Source organism: Merops nubicus, unplaced genomic scaffold (assembly GCF_000691845.1).
Source record: "Merops nubicus isolate BGI_N331 unplaced genomic scaffold, ASM69184v1 scaffold13989, whole genome shotgun sequence".
Lineage (NCBI taxonomy): Eukaryota > Metazoa > Chordata > Aves > Coraciiformes > Meropidae > Merops > Merops nubicus.
Window position 1 is genome coordinate 32,085 of NW_008629081.1, and position 27,342 is coordinate 59,426.

A 27,342-nucleotide genomic window follows, 5' to 3' on the forward strand; every position below is an offset into this window, starting at 1 on the left:
TCCTGGGAGCGTCGTCAACAGCAGCAGCTCATAGTACATACACGTGTCAATACAGGCCTGTATCCTAGACAGTTTCCTGCAAAACCCAAATGATAGATAAGGAAGGATGTGTGCCCACAAGGATTTATAATTCAGGGGAAAAGGACAGATTTCAGGCAACATGATGACTCTGTACAGAAGTTCAATAGAAGGATCAGCTGTCTGGTTTCAGTGGAGTTCTCCGCTGGGACCGTCTCAGAGGGACATGCTGGCTGCTTTTTTTCCTTGCTGGGGATTCTATTTTCCACTCCCGTAGCAGGGATGGGCTAGAAGGAGGAAGCAGAACAACCATTTGTGTTAGAGCACTTCAACCAGTCCTCCTCCCCATGACTGCTGTTTCAGACCTGTGTTGAACTTACAGTTTCTCTGGTGATGTCAAACAGATAATACGTCTTGGCTCGTCCTCAGCCTCTTTATTCTCTGTAAATAATGCATATATTTTTGGAGTTTAGAAACTGCCACAGATTTGACCACTTGGGGTTTTTCTGGCCCCGAAGCTAGAATCACAAAGATTAACTTGCCTGGAGCAGAACCGGGCGTGTCCATCAAGCTGATGTGACTGACCCCAGCACCAAAAGTCAAGTCATTAATGGTCTCTGGAAGAAAAAATCACATTTTAGCAGTCAGCTTGTGAGACAGCCAGAAGGCAAAGCATGCTGTGGTGGTAGAATGCTCAAGTGTCACAGAGTATGTATATGCAGTTAATTGCAAGCACGTGTACATCTCATTTTTCCAGCCCACTAGACTGCAGTGTCTCCCATCCAGCCTCAAAAGCCTGGGCTGAATCTGATGGGCTCTCTGCACACATCAGGTTCCTACTCCAGACTTACAGCTCTCCTTGTATGTGAAGGAAGTTCATTTTAATATAGGACCTCAGCCATGCGCCTCCTTATCCCACCCAGGCAGGAAAGCCACCTCTTCCATGGAAGCTTTGCTGAATTTCCCAGCAACATGTTCAATTCAGACCAGTTGCTTTGCCTAGTCAAGGCCAAATCCGGGGCCCCTGCAGGCTGACAAAGGGCCTGAGCAGACGTTTTGTGAGAAGTGCCTGCAGCCAGACAAGAGGAATCACTAGGCAGCAAAGCTAGGCAGAATTTAGCTTGCCTGAATAGGCTGTAGTTGTCAGCTGTCTCTTCCCTGTCATTTATCTCAGGAGACATGTCACAATATTCAGATTTTACCTTACTCAACATTCTGTTTCATGCTCATGTTTCCCAGAATCTTTCACAAAGAATTAAGGTAGAAAGTGTTTTACAGGGCAGGAGTTGGAAACTCTGCTAAACAGACTGCTCTGTACAGACTAACTGGGTTTGCTCTTCAACTGCTTCTCTGTCCTGGAAAGGAATCACTGTAGCTTGTAGTGAAGATCTGGCTTGATCTATCTGCCTTAGTTGGGCTCTGCATCTCCCAGGGCTGACGTGTGAGCACCCTGACTTTGTGCAGTGTGTGCCTCACCGCAGCCAAGCGATCCACACTTGCCCAGACCCCCTTAGCCATGCTCAGAGCAATGAGCAGGAGTTGAGGAGACACAAGCACAGCAGGGGAGAGACTGACAAGCCAGAACAGTCGAGTAATTTGAAGAAACAGCTGTTCCTAACTTCTCAAGTACAAACTGGTTTACAAAGAACTGCATCTCCAATAGTTCCAGCATGATACACTAGAGAAATATAAGGGGTTTGTTTTGATTGTCTGTCAGCCTGCAAGACCCAGCGCCACCATGCAGATGGCTCAACAAATGCTAACTGGAGTGATGATACTGCTCTGTACAGTTTGTCTCCCTGCTGCCTTGAAAAAAGCGGGAATGCAGCCCTAGCACCACTGCAGAGTCATGTTCTTCCTCCTCCTGCACCATATGGTGCTTAAGAGGAACAGCCGTGCGAGCTTTCAGACAGAGGTGTGGTGCTTAAAGACTTCTGCTCTCTAAAAACATACCCCCAGTTTTTTCGCACAGAGATCTCTGCCTGTTGCTCAGGCAGTGAAGAGGAACACTGAGGCAGACACATGTAGCCAAACCATGGAGCACAGGAGGAAGAGGAGGGTCAGCCATGCCAGTGGCTGCACACACTGCTGCTGGCTGGCTCCTGCCTGCTCGCGGGTGTCGGGTCTTTGCAGAACACCTCATGGGCTCCACGGCCTCACCTCTGCCCTTCCACGCAGGTGCAGGCTGGGTGTGTGCATGGACAGAAGCTCAGGGGAGGCAGTTGGCTCCACTGCTGGAGCATCAGCCCACACTGCAACACCTCAGCTGACACCCACCCAGACCCCCACAGCTGAACTGCAGCTCTGCCCAGAGCGCCCGAGGGCGTTCCTCGCACAACTCGCACCACAACAGAGATGCCCTGAAGGAGTTCATCAGCCAGCTGGCATAAAGGAAGGGAATCCACAGCTGGAACTTGGCTCTGCTGTGTTTAACTGCCTCTCGTGCCTGCAGAAAGCAACGCTGCACAGTGCTGTGGAGCTGTCAGAAAGTGTTCCAGTAAAACCTAACTTTTGAAGGTCAGGTTTTGTGAGGTTATGTGCACTCAGCTGCAGTGGACATAGGCACAGCAGACTCTCACAATTTGTGTATTAGATGCCCCTCTGAGTATTTTTACTTTCATTTTCACATTAGAGTGAAAAAAACAGATGATTCCTTCCCTCCAATACTCAGTTCAGGTGTTTGAGTAGAACACACACATGCACTCAGAAATGACTGTGCAGGTTATTAATTCAGCTTGAGCAGATCTCCGTGTTCTCTTGCAACTGTCACATCTCACTGCCTGCTCTAGACACAGGTCATAGCTCACCTCAGATCCTCTATTTGGAGAGGAGAAATGCCCTATCCTAGAGCTGAAAAAGATCAGAACTTGACTGTTTCCCTCTGCAGCATGTTTCTGTAATTCAGTTTTAAAATGCCAGGCTACACTTCCAGACTTAAGTAGAGCAAGTGTCTCAATGCAATAAAATCTTGCACACTTTGGGCAATGTGTGCTATTAAAGAGCCATGACAACATGCCTCCTCATCACCCCAGAGCTGGTGAAGGAAAAAAAGGCAGCAGCTCTGTTACATCAGCAGCCCAAAGTGCTCTCCTGCACTGACTCAATACTATAATACCCTGTGACACATAAATGGAGATGGTGTTGAATTGTCCTTTCCCACGCACATCATTCACCTGAGACCTTCAGTTTCAGAAGGGTTCTTATTTACTACAACCACTTAGATAAATAAACAATCTATAGCCTTCAATGACTCATTTTCTCTGCTCTTCAGGGGAGCCATGCAGTGCTACCTCAGCCCAGTTTGGGTTATACTTACGTTCTGGTGTGCTGATTGCACGGCCCACCACAGAAACATTTGCTCCGGTAGACTGCTGATTCAGGCTTTGAAAGGATACTAGAAACAACAAGGAAATAATTAAGAATTGAAATGTATTCACTCAGAGACCTCACGGGTCTAACAATCAGGCTGTGTCAACTAGATCTAGTCCAATGCCAGCTCAGCTTGCAGCAAGCTTCCTACCTCGCTTGCTGCCAGTGGTGCTTGGTGGAAGCGATACGGCCGCTAAACTTCCCATGCTCTTCCTGCATTGCTCACTTCTGGCTTCCATTGCCTTCCTGGCAGAGTTCAGGATGGCAAACGTGTTCAGGGATGCTGACCTACAGGGCAAAACAAACCATGACAGAAGCAGCAGTTTCCTTCTGCAAGCCTCAATGAGAGGCCATGAGGGGACAGACCTGTCCCCTCCCAATTCATTTTCATCTTCAACATCAAATGTCACAGGGAAGATTATGCTGCAACACTGATGACTTTCATACCACTAAGAAGGGAGTGGATAAGCAGAGCAATAGCCCTGTAGAACATCATGAACAGAAACCTGTACCTGCGACTGAGTAATGGCTGTTTCAGAACATCAGCACTAGGTGTAGTGAACTCAGAAGGCACAGAGGGAGGGCTTGATGCAGGCGGTGAGGACTGTCTCCCATTTACAGGAGACTGAGCATTATTAATCCAGCCACCAGAAGGTATAGTTCTCTCCAAAGATGCAGGTTGCTACAGGAAACAGGAGAAAAGATCATATGTCTAACAACAAATACAGGTGTAGATACAAGATGTTCAGCCCTCCGTGCTGCATGCTAAGAACTGCCTTTTGTGCAACGGATGCCAAGGGGTGCGAGGGAGAAAGATTTATTGGCCAAAACTTTAAAAGGTGAACAGGAAGTTTTGACAGGATACTTATGTCCTAGTTTAGAGATCTATATATAGGTGCTCTTTTCAAGTCAGCAGAGAGAAAGGTACTGCCAGGGTAGAAGTCATCTCATCTTAAGTTAGATATCTAAAATAGTTCAGGACAATTGCCCCAGGCACATACTTATTTCTTTACATTGATTTTAAAAGCAGATCTGCATGACTAGGACAGATGCAAGTTTCCACTCTGTATGCATCTCAAGTCAGATAAAATGAACCCTTTTCTTCTTGACCTGTTTATCATCTTTAACCACTGTGGGAACAGAGAGCAATACAATGTCAGCACAGCCAATGGCAAATGGTTTTCCCTTTAAAAAACAAAATCTTTTTAAATTAATTGTTTCCTTCTCCTCTTTTCCCAATGTGTGTCGCTGGTTGTCATTCTAAGCATATTAAGTGACTGAAACCAAAGCTTCTGTCAGCAACTGTGAAGAGGTATCAGAACATTACATAACTGTTCTGTTAAGTGCTGTAACAAGGTCTGCAGACATATTGAGTCTTGGTGTTACACACTGACAAACTTAAGCCCAGGAGACGATACATGTACAGAGTTAATGGCACCAACCACCTCTGCCAGCGCTGGCAAGACCTGCTCCTGGTCTGACTCCTTCTCCATGGCCAGCTGCTCTTCATATTTCTTCATATCATACTCCAGCTCGGCTGCCAGCTGCTTGTCCACAGCAAAGAAGTCTTTGATTTCATTTCGGTAATCTTGCATCATTTCCTGGAGCAATAAGGAATGTTTAAACTCTTTCAGAAATCTCTCCCGACTACTGATTCATGTCTTCTTTCAGATCGCAGCTGCTTAAGTGCAAAAGGAAATACCAGTTGGTAAAGCAGAGGTGTTTTTAACAGACTAAGAAGAGTTTGGATTCCAATTGGTACTTCAGAACATGGAAAAGCTTTCCAGCATTCAAGCCTTCTGCCCACGTTCCACCGAGGAGGCTCACACGTAACACACTGTGAGATCCTTATCTACAATCCCTTCACCTCCTACATTATTTAACACAGCGCCAGTGTCACAACATCATATGCCTTCTAAATTTCCTTCTAAGAAGGCTGTTCCATTACTGGTTGCACATCTAATACATTAACTCAAGAGAGTTAAAAAAAAAACCAACAACAAAACACTGCCCCTTACCCGTAGGTAGTTCATAAGGTCCCTAAGAGCTGGGAACCTCTTCTGCTCCATCAAAGACTTCAGTGATGTGATTACTGGGATGATATTTTCTACAAAGTTCTTCTTTTGAACCTTTGTTTGAAAAAGACATGAACAGTTAAACGATGCCATAAAGGAGAAGCCACTCTGTGGTTAGATGAACGGCCTAAGTGAGAGCAGTTATCACTCCACAGCCAGGGAATTACTGCAATTAAGTCTGCTCTTAAGCCCCAGCACACACACAGACTTTTAACCTAAGTGGGGTCTTTTAAGACACATCACTAATTCAGTCAGTTCTCACACTGAAGGCAAATGGCCAAAAGCTGCACCAGAAAACACTGTTAGGCTCAAATGCTTTACCAGTAAGAGATCTGTGGAACAAATTGAGCCCAGCGTAGCTTGGCTGACTTCAGGGGAAATTCAGTTCTCATCTCTCCAACTGACCCCTCCAGTACAAGCACCCTCTACAAACCCAGCCCAAAGCTGTGTGTTTGCAGCACACGGTGCTGCCATAGGTGCCCTCAGATCAGAGGGGCTCTCCAGACAGAGCCTGAGTAACAGCCTGCAGGCACAGCACGTCATGGGTTACTCAATCATTACTGCACAGGTTTCTCTGCCACAGAAAGGTAAAATTCCTCCCACTGTGGTGACCAGCCCTCTGCCCACACCAGATCAAGTGCCACTCACCTGCGAGATGAGCTTTTTCTGGGCCACCTGCATGACAGCATTGGCCATTGCCATTTCACCTTCATCAGCCTGAATGTCTTCATCGGGTTTGGATCTCATAGTTGACAGCTTGATTTCTTTACAGCTGAGGACTGCAAATGTATCTGAGAGCAGCTCACTGGCTTCCAAGTCCAGTGGAAGGACCATATCCACGAAGCATGCTAGAACACAGACATAATGACATAAGATCTATTTCACTGGGCACAGCAGTGCCAGTAAAGGCAGCAAGATAACATGGCTGGATCAAGAGCCTAATGGTTTTATACAGACACCAGTTATTCTTTTCCCAGTGCTCCCCAGCTGGGGGTGACAGTGACATATTGCCATTGGGGGGGGGTGAGGGGAGTTTGGTTTGATACTGATTTTGTATATATTTGTACATATTCCATTTTATTATCATTATTACTATTATTAGTGGTAGTATTAAAACTGTTTTCCTTTTCTAATCAATAAGTCGCTCTCCCTTATTTTCTTTCTCCTTCCCTTTTGGGGTGGGGGAAGGGGTGTTAACAGACAGGGTCTGTTAGGGTTCTGGGGGTGGCCCTGAACCCAAACCACAGCACCCAGATTTTTAAAGACAGACCTTACCTAGCACGCTGTGGGTGATCTTTGTTGTAATGCTGAACCTCTGCTCATCTGTAAAGTGCTCTAGCAGGAACTTGTAGATATGCATCCTTTTTTCTTTGTTGTCTTTTCCCTTCAGAGAGAAGAGGCTCTTTGCCCTGTGGCAGAGCAAGACATTCACAAGGGCCAAGTCACATTATGTGAACAAACAGAAATAATAAGGTTTTAAATCAGCAAGGAATATTTGAACATCACTTTCAAGACCCATAAGCCTGTTAGGGCACTGCCATAAATTACATGCAGAAGCCTTCCCAGAAGTGTCACGGGGAAGACAGGACACTCTTAACACTGTTTCTCCTAGCTGTTTCTCCTAGCTGTTTCCCTCTGCTGTAGCCCAAAGCTACAGGGTCAGAGACCCATCGTTTTAAATCAGCAAGGAATATTTGAACATCACTTTCAAGCCTGTTAGGGCACTGCCATAAGTTACATGCAGAAGTCTTCCCAGAAGTGTCATGGGGAAGACAGGACACTCTTAACACTGTTTCTCCTAGCTGTTTCCCTCTGCTGTAGCCCAAAGCTGCAGGGTCAGAGACCCATCATCTAGCAACGAGGAGACAGATGCGCCACTGACCGCACGCTCTGCGGGAACCTGTTGTACTTCTCGTGCTTCTCATAGCTATTGAAATGGAAGATGCACTCAATGAAGTGTTGGGAGAACATCAATGGGTTCCTCTTCAGCAAGAGATGCACCAAGCAGAACTTTCCAAACCTGGGAAGGAGGAAAAGGAAGAAAGTAGCATCCTGCAGCTTCCAAAAGCCCCCCTGTAACACAGCGTATGGGCACAAGTCGTAAAGTGGGAGGGATGGTTTTCCTCTGCCAAGTCCCCCTCAATATCACACTTAATTCTTGCCCAGATCCATCCTAGCTTGAACAAGGATATCAACTTATTGACTTTAAGCCTTTTTTCATCCAGCAATTGATATTTTCAGCATTCACAATACTACTTCATTTTTTTGCCATTACACAGAGACAGAAATAAATTTGAACTTGAATTGGGCACAAGGCTTTCATTAATTAAATAACTTAAGTTCCATTTGTGGCTTAGACACTTTCAGTACTTTGCAAAAAATTAATCACCAAAAGTCCTGAAAGAGGCATGAGTCAAAACCAGACTTGAAGAACATGTTTTTGTCTAGATGCAGGCACTGAATGCAGATGCAAAGAAAAAGGCTCCCAATAAACCAGCATCATGTTCCTTAGCTAAAGCTCTAGGAACGTGATGCTGCAATGTCACCATCTACTGGAAAGACATTTTTAGATATTAAAAACTCACTGAAGAGAACAGAAAGTGTGAATATTCACTAGTAAGCAAGGACAGGTTGATGGCCTTGGAAACACCAATCTTCAGATGGACTGTTCCAGGTAGAAACAAGTGGCAAGGTGTCTGAGCCTCCTCTACGTCCAGCACCCCCATATGATCTACCATCCTTAGAGGAACCTGCTGCCTCATGTCTCACATAACAGAGCAGCCTGAGGCTTTGACATCTACAACTACTTCATGAACATGCACTTCAAGCCAGTGTGCATAATGCCTCTTACAGGTCTACGTGTCACAAAATGTCTTTAAAAGGCCAGGGCATGCCATAGCAGAAAAAAAGAGCATATTTAATCCTATTCCCAAGACAAAACCACTGCTCAAGACAAAGCTTACTACAAAACCATGAGGAAAATTTCAAAGAGGCTTGTTTAAAAAATTTTTTTTTTCTGGTAACACAGTCAAAACCAGAGCAGAGCTCACTGTTTTGAAGACAGCCAAGAACACACAGCTTGTTACTTAGGGACCTTCAAAGGATTTGAATGAGGTTCCCCAATCCTTTGCTACCACTGCAGACCGTAAAGCAGGAACAACTGTAGAAGTGAAGAGGTTAATGGCACAATCACCCGCTCTCTCAGTGAAGTTTTTCTGTGGGTGCTGAAGGTACAAGACAGACTGGTTTTACATCTCTGATCTTCAACTCCTACGTTATCTTATGGATGAGCATTTTACCTGGCAATATCTGGACTGGGATCCACCAAGACACTGACAAAACGGAAGAAGAGACAGTCTTTCCACTTCACAAAGTCCTCCTGTAAGAAATTGGCAGACAACAAATTCTCAACCTGAATCAGGAAAAAATCTAGTGTGAACCTTTAGCCTGTAGTCAGTACAGTATCTGATGGGGGCCAGCAGAATGTACATCAGGTAAATGAGCAAGGTGTACAGCTTCAGCTGGAGGCACACAAATTAAACCTCAAGAAGACAATGTTTTTGAGGATGCTTCAAACAGCATAAATGCCACAGCAGAAAGCATCTAGGTTTATCACAGGTATCAATAAAGAAGTAGAAATGTGAAAAATCTCTTCTCCTGTCCCAAGGAACACGTGCTCTTCCCCACTGTTGTCAGGGCCAAATGCAGTCCAAATCTGCCTCGGCTGGCCTCGTATGCACCTAGGGAGGGGAAACCTCTTGAGCCTCTCCACGTGTTCATCTTTAGAACAATAAGCAGAGACAGTGGGAGCAAAAGGTGCTGTGATCCTTGTCACATCCTTTTATACACGAGTGAAATTGGAAGGAATTCAAAGAAACAGAGAAGACTAAAAATAACCTCATTATCCAACTGTGTTAAGTGTTCTCAACACAAGTTCTGCCTAGCTAGCAAAACAAAAGCAATAATAAAATACAAAGTTTAAAGTCTTCTCAGTGAAGTGTAGATGAAGGTACAAGCAAACCCCCACGGGTCAGGCTGCCAGCACACGGCACAACAGGGGTACCCGGAGGGGGCTGTCGGGCACAGGCCTAGGACCTCTCTTCACCTGCAGCAGGTTGGTGAGCAGGATCAGCGTCTGCCTCCGGATGAGGGGGTCTGGGTCCTTCAGGGAGAGCGAGACGTTGGGCACGTATCTGTCCACCATGGCGGTGTAGCGGACGCACAGGTCGCACAGGACGATGACGACGTTGTTGCGGACGGCCACGTCCCGCGACACCTCCAGCTCTCGGGCCAGAGCCGCGATGCATTTCTTGGCCAGGTCCTCGTGCTGCAAACACAATTTACCTGTGAAACCCAGAGGAGGCCGTCAGTGCTGTGAACAGATTGTCCTTCCCAGCCACCACAGCCCAGCTCACTGCCTCCTCGGAGCGGAGCGCGAGCCAACAACGGAAGCGGGAAGTCAACAGGGGAATAAGCGAGGAAGGCTCCAATGTGATGAGCAATCTGCATGATCTCTCAAAGAAATGATACTTTGAGGAGCTCTTCCAAACTCCTCTTAGACCTATAGTGTGGGTCTCTATGTCAAATTCCCTCCTTCACAGAGAACTATTTCTGTGCGCAGGGTATTATTCAAAGCAGCTAAAAAAGAACAGCCCCAGCTGTCATAGGCATAGGAGGGAGACACCCACCTCTGAGAGCATCACTAAACCAGCTTCATATAAAACAGCCCTCATTCCAACGTTACTTCTCCCTGACTGTTCCTAAGCTCTGTACAAAAGTACTAAGCTTCCCAAAGCAGTAAAGGAAAGAATAACACTGTCTATCTGCAAGAGAAGAGACTTGTTCCTAACTACAGAGGTACTACAAAACCAGACCTTTCACTCAGTACTCCAGAGATGTAGATTTGACCAGGTTTTTATCACAAAAAGCAGCTCTTCACTCATGCTGAGAACATGTAACTATGTGCAGTCATTCTGCTCTAAAGTGCACCAAAAGCACCAAGTTTTCTTCACCTTCTGTTGAACGAGATGTAAGCTGGTCTTTCAGCCAGAGAGCAACTAGCTCCAAGTACAAGGACAGTTCTGAAGCACATGGCTACATATTGATCACTATTAGTGCATTATCCACCTTGAGAAGCAATCACATAGATGGCAGCTTTTTTGATGCAACTTGTTACCATGGATATTTGTTTTGCTAAAAGCTATGAGCTGAGGCCATGCAAGCACTGAGCACTGTGGCTGGCTGTTACAACTGGCATGGTGTTTGAGCAGAGCTTTAAGCACAAGAGCTGAGAACTGGCTACTTGAGGGCACACTTTGACTGCAGGTTGACACTTACCTAGAGTAATGAATGCATGAGCTCTGACCACTGAAGGCATAGCTGATCCTCTGAACTGGGACAGGGGCTGAGAAGCTGGCATTTCCTCACCAGCTGCAGAACTAGATGCTAGGACAGAACAGGTCAGGCATTGTTAAAATGTGCTTTCCCAGTTAACAGTGCTGCCTGTAAATGCAACACTAAAAGCAGAAAGGAGAGAGCCTCACATTGGTCCTCATTGACAGATGAAGCCAGAATGGACTGAATCAAAAGAAAGACACGTTTCTCCACTTTGGCTGGACACAGCTGAGCAGCCTCACCCAGGATGAAGAGGTGTCTCACCTACAGAGGAAAGGCAACATGGCACTCAAGAGGCAATGGCTGAGCTGCAAATTAAGTCAGCAGGAGTCCGTTTGGTACTTCTCCAAAAACAACTTAAAATTCCCTCAACCCTTTCAAGAAGATAGTGGCTAGAGAACAGAAGCTACAGCTGTGGAAGAGAAATGGTCTGTGTGTTTAACACGCTATAATCCCCCCTCTACTAATAATACTGAAATACTCCTCAAAGCATTCTACAGACTAATTTCCCAAAGAGCTCATCTAAGAAGTATGAGTGGAAAAGCAAAGAAAAAACATGTAATTTTAAAAATACATAGGCTATCATAGCCTTAAACCAATTGCTGATGTATGAAACTGTAGTATGCTCCCAGGCCCATAAATGCCAGATTCCATTAGGAGCCTACACGTGAACTGGGTGCATCAGTGTTTTTCTATATAACACAGTTATTGGCATGAACTCCAAGGAACATCAGTTTCAGTACACAGACACCATTTGACCAGTCTGTGCAGGGAAACCACACTTACCAAGAGATCTTCTTGCAGCTGCTCTGCTCCATCCTCTTTGAGGACTATATTGGAAATATAGCTTTCACAGGTGGATACTAAATCTCCACACACCTGGTTGAGCAGCTCCTGTTTCATAATTAAAATTAGTTCAACACTTTATTAATTAAACAAAATGTAGCTTTGAAAACTGTCCATGCATGAATCCCTAATCTCAAAGTCTTTCTATGCTTTTAATAATCTAGGTCCTATTGAAATCAATCAGACAGTGCTTTAAAACTTTAAAATTCTTCTTGCACATCAAAGGATGTGTGCAAGTGTCAAAACACCTTGGAGAATCTGGCTTTTAATGATCCACAGGTTTACTTCATTATAGAAATCACACAGATTTAAACAAAAAAGACTTAGGTGACTGCTTCATGTACATCCAACACATTGGAGGCTGTCTGCATGGATTTTTAAACGTTTTGAAGGTGGAGTTCCACTCAAATGAAAACAAAATGCAAATTCCAAGGGGTGGAGGGGAAACAAAAAAAGATAGAGTCTATCAGATTGTGATGAAAATAAAGCATTGTCCAGCAGAAGATAGCCTAGCCCATCTTTTCACTGCAGGAGCAGAACAAAGCTACAGCATAAAGCAAATGAGGGCAGAAAAGAAAAATGTGCAAATGATGTGTTATTAACCCCCTGTGTGCTCCCACAAAAGATCTCTAAAAAATATGTGTATTTACAGCAGCTCTGACAGAATATTCAGAGCTTAGAGTATAAACCTATAACTTCAAACTAAACCAAGTCTAAGAAACAGCTGGTATCACAAAGGCACAGCAACAGGCCTCCTTTAGGAATTCTGTAAACTTTGACAGAAGGCAAATACAAAATATTTTAGGTGAGGGAAAAAAGTCCTTTTGAAAAAAAATATTACTTCTTACAAGGCCATCCTTAGCTACAGGATGGTGGCCAACACAACTGTTGTAACACAAGAGATGAGCAGAGCACACTCAAGCTGCTAGGGTCAGATCCTCTTTGTTCAGAGCTAATCAACTTATAGACTGCAGAGAGAAGCTGCCTTCAAGAGACAGTCCTCCTGAGTGTGAAACAAGCTATTTTAAAAGATGTTTTTAAGTCCCACCTGTGCCTCCTCCGGCACATCTGCGTACGCACGGCAGAGCTTCTGCAGAGCTTCCACAGCTGGGCTCAGCACCTCCAAGGGACACTGAGACTCCCTCAGCCAGTGCTTGATGGTATCTGAAAACGAGACCACGCACATAAAAGGAGCATTTTCTGAGCTTATCAGCTGCTTATGGAGAAGAAATAACTGTGAAGATGGGAGGCATGAAGGCTGCATTTGCCTCTGCAGCTTCTCAGGGCCACTCACCAATCAGCCTCTTGGAGGTGCTTTTAGGAAGGTGCTTTGCAATATGACCAATGACACACAGTATATGTCCTGTACTATCAGAGTTCATGTTCTGCTGCCTGAAAAATAATAGGGCAGACAAACTAACGTTAAGGAACAACACCAAATCACAGTAGAAAAATCTTTTCATCTGGGGTATGCATTATTAACGCAGACCTGTCCGACCAAATGAAAACTCAAAAAGCTTAAGGCCAGAGCTGGTTACTGCACCAATCTGTGAGCTGTTGCTTGCCTCCTAGCTGCAGAACCCACTGCCTGAATAAAGAACTGCCATCTAAGCAGCTGAACAGCAGTCTGCCTGTGCAAGGACAGGAAGTGCTCATTTGCTTTGTTCCCTCTCTTCCCCCCCATGTCTTTCCTGCCGGATGGAGTTCAAAGCACGCACGTACCTGCTGACTTTGTCCCAGGATTCAATGACCTTGGAGTAATCCAGCCTGGGTGAAGAACCTGCCACCTTAGCAAGCAACATCCAAGCTGGTGCAGTATGCTCTGTTCCCACGTGAGACATGACGTTATTAATGAAAGTGGAGGTGAACTTATTCTGTCTGGACCACGTATGAAACGCTTTGTTCAAGTAACGGCTACAAGGAAGAAAATAAAAGTAAGTTCAAGGAGGAGTAAACAAAACACTTGTTCTTGGACACTGGCAGTAAAAACTGATTTCCCTGCCCAGGATACACTGGGCAACACAAAGCTGCTACTTCTTCCTATTCCCACTACTTGGAATACGTAGGGATTTCCACTGTATTTTACTAGCAGTATTTTCAGTCGCTGCTCATAATCCAAATGCACTACAGACCTCCTGGCATAAAAACATGGATGCAGTGCCCTCTGTCAGTAAGACAAAAGGTCCAACTGCTAGCGTGGCACACCAAGGAAATATAACTGCAGCCATCTGTAACAAAGGCTTTCTAGTAGCTGTTATGTAACACCCATAAAGGGAGAAGACAGAGTAATGTTAAGGCACCAGAACTTGGTCATTGTTCTATTTAACCCTAGTTACCTCCTTCACGTTCAAAGAGTTCTGAGACTTATCAAGGTACTCCAAGGTCATGAAGAAGGTGGTGCCATGAATCTGCAAACTATGTTATAAAATAGCTCAAATTAGAATATCAACAGTTTCACAGATTGGCAAGGGAACACAACCATATCTCATTTTCTATTTCAGAGCACTTACGCCCTGTTGACTAATAAACATACAGCTGTCTTTAATCAGTGTTGTGTCCTTGTCATACTGTGTGTCATCCCATCTCTTCTGCTTCTTCCCACAGCATTCCACAAAAGGCAGAATAACTCTATTTGTCATAAGACAAGTAACATATTGTACATCAGAATTAATAAAAGCTGATGTTCTCCCATCTTTATATATCCTCTCTTACTTCTGTCATTAGAACACCTCCATTTGACTTAAATATTCATGTTGCTATCAACACCTCAAGAACAGCATGCAACATTCCTGTATGTGAATACCCAAGCTCAGGGAGAGAGCAGAGGCAACAGGAGCAGTGACAACACTTGATAGCAAGGAAAACTGCACTCTCCTCACCAGCTCCCAGCTTGTCCACGCTCGACAGCTCCTCTGGCCCAACAGAAAAAAACCCTCAATACATTGAGTTCCTTGTCCTCACACAATGGACAGCACGTGCATTTAAACAGTATGTAAACTGTGATATTTAATGGTCTGTGGCTGCCCAGGGAACGAGAGTGCTGAGAGTATGAACTCATACTCTTATCTTAGTCCTCCAGTCAATAGGCAATTTCCTTCTGTAAATAAAAAGCTTCGTATTCTAACGGGATTAAAAGGAAAAAAAATGGCAGGGATTTTTCCCTGAAAGCTACTATCATAAAGGCAATAAAAACACGCCATGCGTCGGACAAAGGGCTATTACAGAAAAGCCATTAGAGCCCACATTGAAGGGAAAAATGCACTTACTTCAGCTCCTGGCTTTCTGAAGTCAAGTGGGTAAGCAAATCCCATGCCAGAGCCTCCTTTCCATCTTCACTCCTGAATTTATTATAGTGCTTTATATGTTGCAACAAGAGCTGATCAAGGCAATCCAAGGCCTTTTCTTGGACAGAAGTTTCAGTGTCCATCACAACAGGCACCACTCCGTTTAACCAGGCCTTCTGCACTGGAACACTATCGTGTTGAGACTGAGAGAAACACACGTCGTATCAGAAACACATTTAATCATTATATGCATGGGTGAAATTAGCAAAGGCTTAGAAACCTCCAGATTCAGTTAGGAGTTTTGAAAGCAAATTTTAATAAACCCCAGCATACTGCTTAACTAAGACTGAAAGTAGCACCATATGGGACAGAGGGACTTGTATCTCCTTGACACCACACAGTGTTTAACTGTATCTATGACCAAGCAACCTGGTGCTTCTGCTAAATCACTGTAATATTTTGGTTTGAAATCCTATAGATAATTATAACGGTACCACAATAAAGCTGTACAGCAGATGATTTAACTAAAAAAAGAGCTTGGCTTAATATAAACTCTGTGTTCCAAGCTTAAGTTACTAACCCTCTGTGAATAAATAGAAAAGAAAGAAAAATATTGCAGTGCTATCATCTACACGTTACGTCTTAGTAAAGTGATTCAGATTTTTCTTAACTTGAGAAGGCCAGCAACATAAACATCTTCTCCATGACACATAAATCAACAGCTAGGAAAATAAATGTTTCCAGCAGTTGGACGCATTCTACATAAATCACAAGTATGTTTAAGAATGAGTCATGACTTCCAAGTCAAAAGGTAATAAAAAGAAATTTAAACACAGTCATAAAATGAAATTCACTGAATGAACAACTGACATGCACCAGATCTGTCCATTTCCTCCTCCTTTTAGCCCGCAGCCTGCTCTCCAGAGTCTGCAGAAGGAGCTGGAGGTGTTTCCCTCACCAGAAGGAGCTCTGTGATGGCCTGCAGGGCCTGCTTCCGCACAGACACCGCCGGGTCCCGGCAGCGCTCCTGCAGGGTGGACAGGTCCTCTGCCGTGCACGGGATCATCTTGTGCTTCAGGATGTTCATAAAAACCTGGAAGTCAAACACCAGCACAGCTCCCTTGGGAACACAGGCCACGTGCACAGGGTAGCAAATCAAAAATACAATCTACCCCCTGCCCACGTTAACTAGAGATTAATTTATCTCGCCAGGAGTGAAACATCCTATTCACAATTTACGAGTACTGGGCACAACCAGATGTAGAATGAAACAGGAAACATCTTCTCAGTCATTCCCATTTTATAGCAGCTTTTGGATAGTGTGAAGGTCACGATTTCCCCTTAAAAATAAGGTGTCTCTTGCATTAAAAAAAATAGTTACAAAGCTTTAACAGGGAAGCTCAAATCACTGTGTGAACTGAGAAGGTGGATTTGGGGTGAAGAGGACTAACAGAGGAAGGCAGTCAACAGCAGACATCAATTTTTTTTTTAAACAATGAAATTTTCATGGAAGTCTATTTCTTTAAAAGCTTCATTAGAAGAATGGAGCAACAAGCAAAGCAACGCATACCTCAGAGGCTGGATATAACCTAATCTCTTTGTTAACAAGGTCAAAACAAACTAAGCATCTAATATGCTTCAGTTTATAAGGAAGTCGCTTAATTGAAATGCCAATTGACATTTGAAAAGAGCCTCTCTTTCTAAATGATGGAATAAGAGAATGCCAGCAAGGGTACTAGAAAAATTTTCCATCATCATGCTTTCATTATTTACCCTGTAAGCACTCTGCAGGAATAGCAGGAAGCTACAAGTGGGCAAAGTTCTATACTGTTTGCTAGGTAATATGGCCTAATTACTTAAGGGCATTCTGGGTAATCGCTGGGAAGGGTGAAACGTGCAAAAACCACCATACCTGGAGAGCAGCTTTCCTCACATTGGTTTTCTCATCCCCAGTTCTCAGCCTCAGCACGGCCATGACTTCTTTTCCTACCCAAAACAGTGACAGCAAGCAGTTACCCACACCATCGGGCTAATGCTGCACCAGCAAGGAGGGATACACATCTGAAATCAGCTGAGCAACAACTTGTCTGAGGCTTTCAGAGGGTAAGAGAGGAGGACTGCGTAAAGCCCAGCAAAAACTCACCCAAAATAATTCAGAATGAGGTAGAAACCAGACGAGGGGAAAAAAAAAAATGCCATGTTTTTCCAAGTTCTTTCATGTGAAAATATACCTTAGGACACATCACAGAAGAGACACACCGAATGGATACATGCAGCAAGAAGGAGAAAAATAAACTCTGCCATTTCTGACCTATTTATGTGTGTGTTAGGCTACCTCCACAGTTTGAAAGCCCATCAGAAGGATGCTGCACAGTTCTAACTAAAGTCTGTAGCACGGGTAACTCTGCCATCTGTGGGAAAAGCATGAGGGCAGACCACAGACAAATGGTTCCAAAGCAGACCCAAGACAGGATAACATACTTGTACGTTGAGAGCTTAGAACGCCTACAACCTTTTATGAGTTATGCCTCAGAGCTCCACACAGCAGAAAGTATTAACATATGAACTGCTGTGTTTTGCAGAGGGGAAATTACTCCACTTCTGAACTGACTAAATTCCTTGAGGCTGCAGAATGGCAGCTGCAAAGAAGAACCCAAGAGTCTACACGGAAACCAGAACACCTCCCTTTCCTCAATGTCAAGTTAGGTCTCAAATTTTATTCTCATTTCTGCACATTATTGGGAAAAATCCATAATCGAGATGGTAGTTTATTATGTGACACAGAAGAGGGCCACAATCAGTTGTTTCTCACCTCTTGAATCATTCAGAGGGACTACTAACAAGCTGGCAATACTGACTTCAAGCATTTTACATTGCTTTTAAGGTTTCTATTTATTGCTGTTTGTTGGATTTCTTACAGCATCAAGTCAGATTTCCCAACTACATGCTGGTTTTGAAGATCTGTTACTTATAGAGATAGATGTGGAGATCCACTCTGCTGCCATTAAGAAATGGGATTAGTCACCAGGAACTAAGCAAAAGCAGTTTGAAAGCAAATTTTTACCAAGGAAATCAAAGAGACTTTGATCTGCACTTAACAGGCAGCTAACTGCAACCACACCTTCCTCCCGACTACAGCTTGACAGAAAAAGTACAGAACCCCTTTGTTACAAGATTTTGCATTACCACAGTCCAGCTCTTGACCATATCTTCTAAAATAATAACAGTTTGTGAATTGACATTGATTTTACTCACAGTGAGATACAGATAAAAAGATAAACCACCAACCAAAACGTCTGAGTTCTAAATGGCTGAGAACTACCCAGGGCCCATACACTGTTGGGCAGTGGCAATTCTTCAGTGCATACCTCACCTTGCAGATCACTCCCCACCCCTTCTTAATGCTGCCCTTGAGCGTCCTCACTACCCTTAGCTAAGACTTATTTTGCTTCTAAAATATGAGCTGTTTGGTCTTCATAGAAGTGCAAAATGATCACAGGCTTCAGTCAAACACGAGCGTGTGCCAGACAGCTTTGCTAATGCACCTCGACTGACTTGGGAAGCCCTCCTATCCCAGCTATCCTCCCGAGTTCCAGACAGTCCTTTGAAATCCAATCCTTTTCTTAATTTGTTTTGCCCAGTGCCAAGTGTACGCTCAGCTGGGTATCAGATACAAAACCAGGCGTCCTCTGCCACAAGCAGTCTGCAACTAAGCAGGGAATACACAATACCTCGAGTGGCCCGGAGGACTTTTCTATCTGAGAGAGCAGATTAAGGGAATTTATCAGCTGAATGTTTTAAAAGAAAGCTTTCAATGGAGAAGATTGGAGCCTGGCTCATGGAGATAGGGAGAGAGATCCCACGTGAAGAGCAGCGTGGGACGTGTAACAAAGACAAACGCAGGACGTGCACCGAGCAGCCAATTGAATTGTCAGCGGTTCAAGAGAGGTGAACAGCAAGAACCAAAAGCAAAGATACTGGCAGAGCCCTAAAGGTTACGAAGAAAAGCTTTTACACAGAGGAGGAAAAGAAAGGAAGAGGCTCTAAGAAGGAACATCGTGGCCACAGAAGCCAATGTACATGCTGATTTCATGCTATCAACAAATTAGAACTGGCTGCTTGCTGTTCCACATTAGTCCATTTAACCTCACACTTTGCTTTTTAACTCCAGCCAATACCTGATGCTGCAGAGAAGTGAATTTTCCCCTGCATAACAGTGCTGGTCAAAAGTGCTGTGTTTTACATAGCAAAAATACATCAGCTCTTTGTGCACTAGAGCAAGAAAATTAATTACACTTAAATTTATAGAGTTACTACTATTATAACCCGTGCCAGTTTTTTGGAAAGGACAGATCACTTGCTTTTCAACAAGTGTTGCCACCACATTCGTACAAATGAACATCAGTATTTGAAGATTAAATGTATTTTTCAGACTTGAATGGAAATGGTATTTCTTTATGGCTGGCACTTACACTCCCTTCACGAGCCAAAAGCAAGGTTTTTTAACAGCTCTACAGAAAACTCTCCTCACTTTCTTTGAAAAATGGATAATGAACACAGTTCAAAAAGTCTGATTTCAATTAAGGTTTTGAAAAGTCATTTGAAGAGACTGGTACAATTTTGACATACCATCAAGCACAGCACTATCGCTGCTGTTGGTCAGCTCAATAGTTTTGAAGGTCGGTAAGGTCTTCAGTGGATGGTTGGACATAGCTGAAAGAAAGGTTGCACGTTTGAGAATAAAAAAGACATATGTTCATATGGTTCACTTTTAAACAGAGAGTCCCATGCAAGCCCTAGGTTCTACAGACATGCTTATTTTTAGAAAATGGCATGCTAAGAAAAGCCTGAGACTTACTATAAGAGAATAACTCTGTACCTTCTGCACTGACTATCAGACTCGCAGCGTTTGTGTTTGCTTCCAAGACTGTATGGTCAGAGGCTGCCAAAAAGAAACAAAAAAAGAAATTAAATGAAGTATTCTAATTCTGGATATTTTGTCATTCCAATTTTTTTTTTTCAGGCAAGCAAGCTAACCGTAGGATGCTATGTGCACACTTCTGAACAGTGCCATCTGGCCTTCACCACACCTGAGGGAGCTTGGAATGCCAGTCACGAACAAAACAACTTAGCAGAAGCAAAAGGCAACTCAAGATTTAATCAACTCTCAGGCAAGAATCAACTTTTTTTTTTTTTTTTTCCAATGAGCAATTTCAGTCATCTGTAAATAGCCTCACAAGGTATCTCATGGAGGAGTCTGAACCCATACACAAGAATAAATCCCTTCCAAATATAAAGCTTCACGAGTAACAAGACTCATCTATTACTTCTCATTATGACACAGCACACAAGGACACAAGGTGCAGATTCTTACATTCCTGACAACTAGTTCTCCCATCTCCCAGTAATTATTCTCCAGAATGTTCAAGAAATATTTTCACCATCTTATTTACCCATAATACTTACAGCTTTGTAATAACTCCTGTATACTTTCCAAGGTAGCAGCAGCTTTCATTTCAAGACAGTGGGCAAAGCTGCTCAAAGCTTTGCTGCGGACCACAGGGGCTTTGTCCGAGCAGCGGCCAAACACCATGACCTGCACTAAAAACTTGTGCTTTAGGTACTTCTGATGATCCAGGGACAAGGAGCTGTCAAAGTTCCTCTCGGGCACATCCAGCAACCCCAACACTACATCAAGAGCAAACACTCTGTAGGCAATCTGTTAGAAAGAAAAAGCACATAGGGCACTTTGGGCAACACAAGCAAAAGCACAGGCACTGCCTGCTCCATTTACCCCTTTTTAAGTACCAGCAATAACAGCAGCAGTATTCAGTACTGATATTGAACCCTTCATCTTCAACATCCTGCTCTATCTGAACCTTGGCACATCAAGGAGGAGATGTACTTACTTTAGTGTTCCGTGAGTATTTATACAGCCAAGTGATGAAGTCAGCAAACTCTGTGCAAGGGAGTTTATTCAGCAAAGTCACCAAGGCCTGTGCAGCATACGTGCGATACTCAGCCTTATCTGGGACCTGAAAAACAAGGGCAATCGCACGCCAAGGTATTTTGATGCCCTGCTCTGGCAGCCAGAATGGCATTTCAGGGCATAAGAGACATTTTTTTAAATTTAATGAGGTGATATGGTCACATTCAGCAAAGACTGGGAGAACAATCACAGCTCCCTTGGTTACTACCTCAGCACTCGCCCCCCAGTCACACAGAAAATTCCCCCAGGCAAAGGTGGAGCTTGGATTAAATCCAGAGGCAGTATTTCTACATGGTATCTCCAGATAGTTCACTAGGCAAAGAGCTCTCATAATGCCCATCTTCCTCTACCAAAATAGTTGCAAAAGCAACTGCAAATTGTGGAAAGGTCACCAGTAGGGTACAATCAACCCTGAATGAAGGGGTAACTGTTCACCCTCAGCATTCTAGAGTGTAAGACTATTTTTAAGACATCTGAAAACTCTGGTAAAGATCAAAACATAGTCAGGCTGTCAAGAAATTTACAAACTATGAAAACCTTTTTTCTCCTTACAGAACATTGTGAAAATGGATTTCCTAACTGTTACAGATAGGGCCATGTATCCACATGAATTCTTCAGCTCAAGATGCCACAAAGCTTAGCATAGCATACCTGGGTACAGATATGTTGCAGTAATATTCGAAGAACAGGAAAAACAACTTCTTTCAGCTCATCTACTAGAGAACTGCACAGAATCAAAACAAGCAGGTTTTAATACAGCTGGTTTTATAACAGAGCAAACAGCAAGCTGAGGATGTTCCTTTTGGAAGGCATTTCAAAAGCCAGGAGAAGCGTGCGTTGTGGAATCATGAGCGCTAGTGCTACAGCACACAGCCAGGGAGCAGACCTCCCTACTCCCTGCAGCAACCTGGCTTTGAAGGCAGAAAACATTTCTTCCAACAGCTTTCAAAATTCCCATCACAGACATGTTAATTAAACCTCATTTGCACAAACAACTTCAAAGTCAGTGCTAGTTTGTCTCATCCCTTTATCAGCTAAACACTAAGGCGAAGGCTTGCCAGAAGAAAGAGCAACATACCCCAGAAGGGTAGCACCAGAGCTCTGTACTTCACCTGATGAATTTTATAGCCTGGTTCCTGGCACTGATGGCAGCCGATGTGATTGCAAGGACTGTGCATCTGGAGCCCACGTCCCTTTCCAGCATGAGAATGACATTGAGGAGTCGCTGGAAGACACAGCGAAGAATCTGGAAAGAAAGGGTTATTTTCAGGTTCATTTCAGAGCAACTGGAGTCCACAGATAAGCTTCTTTCCAGTTTTATAACATAATTATGAATGAAACTTTGATCGCAATAACAGTGGACTTCAAATCAGCAGAAGCATTTGGAATTGGAGGAAATTCACCGGGTTTTGCACACAAGACACCTTAAACTAAACGCATGTTTCTACTGCCATGTGCATTTGAATTTCCTCCCTGCCATGCTCTGGGACAACAGCACACCTCACTGTCCAGGCAGTGGCTGAGCAGTCACACAGGAGAGGCAGGTGTGAGAAGGGAAGCTGCTACATCTTCCTGATACCCCAAATGTCAACAGTTCTGAAAAGCTTGTGCTGTGAGAAACCAGGGAGGCTGAAAAACACATGTCTAAAGCTGCTAAAGCTGGGCAGACACGCAGGTGTATGTCAGGCTGGTGTGCACACACTAAGCTCCAGGCTCTCCTGACTAGACAGCCACCAGTACCCTGCCTTGCTGGCTCAGAACCAGTTCAGGTGGGTTTACAGAGACTCACAAACACAGCAGCACAGTCACACTCCAAGTTCAAAAGCCCCATCTGCAGGAGGAGCACAAGGATAAGTGGGAGATGACATGGTGTGCCTGACAATTTAACAGAACGAAAAAGGTAAAGCTGCAGACATTTCTGGTAGAACTGGATGTTCCATGACAACAGACTATTCTCTGCTGGAGAATCAGCCCTACATACCACCCTCTGCACAAAACACTCCCCCATCATGCTCCACTGCTGCACAGCTCCCGGCCACAGCACGCTACCAAGTGGTGCTGGAGCTCCACCTAGCAGGACACAGGAAAATTCCAGGCAAACTCAGCAACACAGAATTCTCCCTTTTAAGCTACAGAGATGTGACACCACTGCAGCCATCCTGTTTTTATTCGCCACGAGAGTAACTAGAGCACAGAATTCAATGTGCAGAAAACACATCCTCGTACAAGTCAAAGGAAATAAGGACTGGGGTGGAAAAGAAGCATCCGACTTCTGGCCAGGCAAACACACACACAGGCACACAAAGTAAAACTAAGGTGAAATGTAAAAAACACGCAAGCAAAACTGATGTGCCAGGAAGGAAAGAAACAACTGCTTCTTTTCAATACTGCAGTGAGGATTTAAAAGACTTTTTCAAACTTTTACCTTATCTTCTGTACCATGTAGAGGGGAACACAGTAACTGCATTCCGTGATAGGCCAGCTCGGGAATGCACTTGGCTTCCTCAACATTCCTAAGCAAAAGAAGGCAAAGAGATGTCTTCATCTCTCATCAGAGAAGCACTTTCTACAACTGTTACAACTAAACATGCTCGCTGACTGGATATGATTCAATATTCACTACACGTTGTTTGCTGTTAGCTAAGTGGAATGTTCTAATTACCTTTAACAAAAGAAATCACCACTTTCATTTTTGTGTCAACAGGACAACAACAACAACACAAGCATCGAGTGCTTTACTTGTTCAAAGAGCCATAAAAACATCACAAATTATTTGCTCACATTGCTGCTGAAAACTCCAACTCGTGCAGCGCTGGCTCCAAGTCTGTCATTTCAACAAAGATCTGCAAGGAAAGAAGACCAAGCTTAGCTAGGCCATCTGAGGGTGAGATGTGCAGCTCTGCCTGGGCACTTGAGGGTCAGACCACAGAGAACTTGAGTCTAACCTTCAAACCACAGCACTTCCCCCAAAGCAGAATATAAGCAGACCCCAAAGCCCAGGGGCTCTAGACCACGCTTCTTCCCCTCAGGCATGGCAAGGGTGAAGCACCTCAGACCAAAACATGAAGTGCCCACCTGGCACTAGCTAGCAAGTTCTAAATAAAAGAGGCAGACGCAGAGCAGGCACCCTGTGCCCCAAGATTTACACTGAGGATGGCCTAACCTGGGCACCAGTTTGTGAAAGGCAAAGCTGCCACCACTCTCATGACTATGGAGTACTGTGCATCCACCAAAAGGTTACGCTAGGGGACAGAAGGTTCCTCGAGTTGCACTTTATTACCTTCAGGCAGTTCTGCACACACTGAGGTTTCTCTTTCAGGGAGAACTTAGGCAGAAGTCTTAAGAAGTTTTTCAAAAGAAGGAAGATTGAGTCACGGACTTGAAGAAGATCATCCGTTGAAAAGTAAAGATTTTCACAATCCTCTTCCTCCTCCTCCTCCTCCTGCAACGTCTCTTCCACCTGTATTGGTAGAAAAGAAACAGCACCATCCTGTCCCACAGCACTGGCTGATCTCTTATGGTCACTTGTGCTTCACAGAATTTTCAGGCTAGGTCCCACATGAATTTCACATCCAAAATTCTCAATCTTTTATTTCAGATTAGTTAACACATTTAAACAGTGGTGGGAGGGGGGAACACAAAAGCAAAACAACTGAAAAGCAGACAGAAAGATGAAACTTGGACCCCAAAAAAGAACGCTCCAACACAGCCTGTTCTTGCTGGGAAGGAGAAAGTCCATCAGAACAGACGACAATTATCTGAATTCTGATCTGACACTTGGAGATCTAGCTCAAGTTATTCCTGTTGTGCCATACCGATGTCAGAAGAGCAGCTGAGCACAGCCAGCCAAAGCATTTAGCCCTAAACTTCCCATCCTCAAGCTGACGAGGAAATGGAAATGCCATTTGCAAGCTGGTCACATACTGAGTTGAAGGTCTCTTGAAGAAACTGGTACAAATTAGTTTCTCCATCTGCTACTGAGCTTTCTAACAATATGCCACAGACAAACAAGCTGTATTTTTTCTATTAGTCAGCAGCCAGGAAACTGCAGCTAATGTTGAATCATCAGACCGCTGAAATTCCTAATAATAGGTAGAGGATCAAGAGCGTGGCTGAAGTGCTGAATAAAAGGTTAAGAATCAAAAACATGGTGAAAAAGAGTATCACACTGACCTAGAATGGAAATAGCTCGGCAACAATTTGCTTACTAACAGAGATTTACAAGTGAAGAGATTACACAGATGTCTTACGTTGCCACTCCTGCATGGTTTTCCTTTCTTTCTATTTCTTCGTGCGTTGGTCTGAGAGCTTTGAGCATGCATCTTCTTCCTTTTCCTCATCAGATCTGGTTTCTGAGGCCAGCTTTTCGTCAGGGTGTGAAGACACTTATCAAACATCACTTGATGGAACAGCTGGTTAGCTACGCTGCCTGCCCAGAAAATACAACATCAACCATCTTCTAGACAAAATACAGGGGAAGCATCAATCATCTGGCCATCTCCCCATTTGCTTTGACAGCCAAGGAGATGACCAGGACAAAGGCATTGTCCTGGGAGCCCAAGAAAGTTTAGGAGAGGAAAAAAGAAGTGTCTGAACAACACCAAACTGCACCAGGATGACGTCATTAGCGACAACATTCCCTGGTAGGATCACCAGCAGTTTGATCCCCTCTAGCTAGTAACACTTCAGAATAGAGGTTAGCCTTGAATACAAATGGATACTACTGGGAATTAACCTGCTGGAAAACTCCAACTGCTGGTTATTTGAAACAAATACTTTTGTGTTTATAAATGAACCTGTCCAAAAGCACCACACAGTGATATGCTCTCTAGTTAGAGGGAAGGAATGGGAATAAGCTTCTGCCCCCAGTGCTTATTAGTGTCAAACCAGAGGGACATGCTCAGTGGTTCCAGCTCTCTGTACTGCTCAGACTCCTCTGTTGACCTTGTCATGCAGTTTCTAAGAGGACACATGTCAGTGCAGACCTGGCCCCAGACCATCAAGCCACTTTATGACAGGAGCCCGAGCTGCTCTCAGACCGTAACAGCTGCTCAGCACTCAACACGTGGCTGAGTCCAATCCCCGAGGACCTCAGGGAGATCAAGCAAACAGTTCAAATGCCATCACTTGGTCCATCTGGGATTCTTATAAATGAGAGGAAGCTGATTCTGCCCGAGTGGTGTGTTACCCAGCAATACAGAGGCACAGGCTCTGCTCACCTGGGATTTCCAGCAGCAGGAAGTACAGCCCCGCCGCGTGCAGCGCACAAACCCTCTGCTGTGTGTTAGCTCTCTTCTGCTGGCCCTCCTGGACAAAGTGGTGGAACACGGCCACCAGAACGGTAGGGGAGATGTTGTTTTCAGCAAACAAGGCCCAGATATTCTGAGGGAAAATAAGCAATAGTGAGACATCCCATGATAACACACAGCTCTCTACAAGTAGCTGCTATTCACATTTTAACTGCAACCAACCCCCTGTATCTAACCTATTCTATTCAAAATGTTTTAATAATTAACACTGAGGGGCTGGAGCGTGCACAAAGAAGGGCAATGAAGGTGGGGATGGGTCTAGAGCACAAGTCTAGTGAGGAACAGCTGAGGGACCTGGGCTTCTTCAACCTGCAGAAAAGGAGGTTCAGGGCAGACCTCGCTCTTGACAACTCCCTGAAAGGAGGCTCGAGATGGGTTGGGGTTGATCTCTTCTCCCAAGGAACAAGCAAAAACAGCTTCAGGAGGGGTTTAGGTTGGACACGAGGAACAATTTCTTCCCCAAAAAGGTTGTCAAAGCCTGTTCTAGGCTGCCCAGGGTAGTGGTGGAGTCCCCATCCCTGCAGGGACTGGAAATCCGTGGCCATGTGGTGCTGAGGGACACGGGTCGGTGAGGACCTGGCCGTGCTGGGGGAACGGTTCAACTTGATGATCTCAAAGGCGTCTTCCCATCAAAACGCTTCTGTGGTTCCAGTTATGCTATCAGATATAGTATTATATGTATTTTCAATCACATTTAAAGTGAAGCAGCTTTTTTACCGGGGGGATAGCTTCCCTCCATAACTTCCCGGTACCATGCCAAGAACTGCTTTGGGCAGCACGGGAGCGCTTTGTAAGCGCCGGTGGGAGCGGAGCCCGGCGGGCCCGCGCCCTGCCTCACCTCTCTGCTCTCGCGGTCCTCCACCGTGAACGCCGACAGCGCCCGGTAGAGCCCGGTGAAGGCGGCCAGCCCGTCCGCCGCGATCTCCTCCGCTATGCCGGCATCCAGGGGATCCACCTCGGTGAAATCCAGGTCCCAGACGGCGGCAGCCCACACTGCGAGGCGGAGTTGGCGCCGTCAAAGCCGGGGTCTCCCCGAGGCCCCGGTGCACGTACCGGAC

At 44.7% G+C, this 27,342-nt stretch overlaps 1 protein-coding gene across 1 annotated transcript; it reads right to left on the reverse strand.

Moving 5' to 3' along the window:
- Window positions 1–193: 193 nt before the first annotated feature.
- Window positions 194–27,277, reverse strand: NCAPD3 (non-SMC condensin II complex, subunit D3; the record flags this gene model as incomplete). Its single annotated transcript, XM_008946883.1, has 34 exons — window positions 194–305; window positions 399–459; window positions 561–635; window positions 3,335–3,412; window positions 3,539–3,675; window positions 3,900–4,069; window positions 4,833–4,988; window positions 5,406–5,516; window positions 6,111–6,310; window positions 6,738–6,871; window positions 7,345–7,482; window positions 8,762–8,841; window positions 9,568–9,806; window positions 10,800–10,907; window positions 11,006–11,120; window positions 11,643–11,750; window positions 12,751–12,866; window positions 12,997–13,094; window positions 13,425–13,616; window positions 14,969–15,189; window positions 15,945–16,079; window positions 16,899–16,972; window positions 19,616–19,699; window positions 19,866–19,928; window positions 20,456–20,705; window positions 20,896–21,021; window positions 21,627–21,699; window positions 22,088–22,221; window positions 23,401–23,488; window positions 23,757–23,818; window positions 24,256–24,426; window positions 25,226–25,404; window positions 26,195–26,357; window positions 27,123–27,277. Coding segments are annotated over 34 exons (4,406 nt in total), but the record flags the coding sequence as incomplete, so codon positions are not given.
- Window positions 27,278–27,342: the final 65 nt, after the last annotated feature.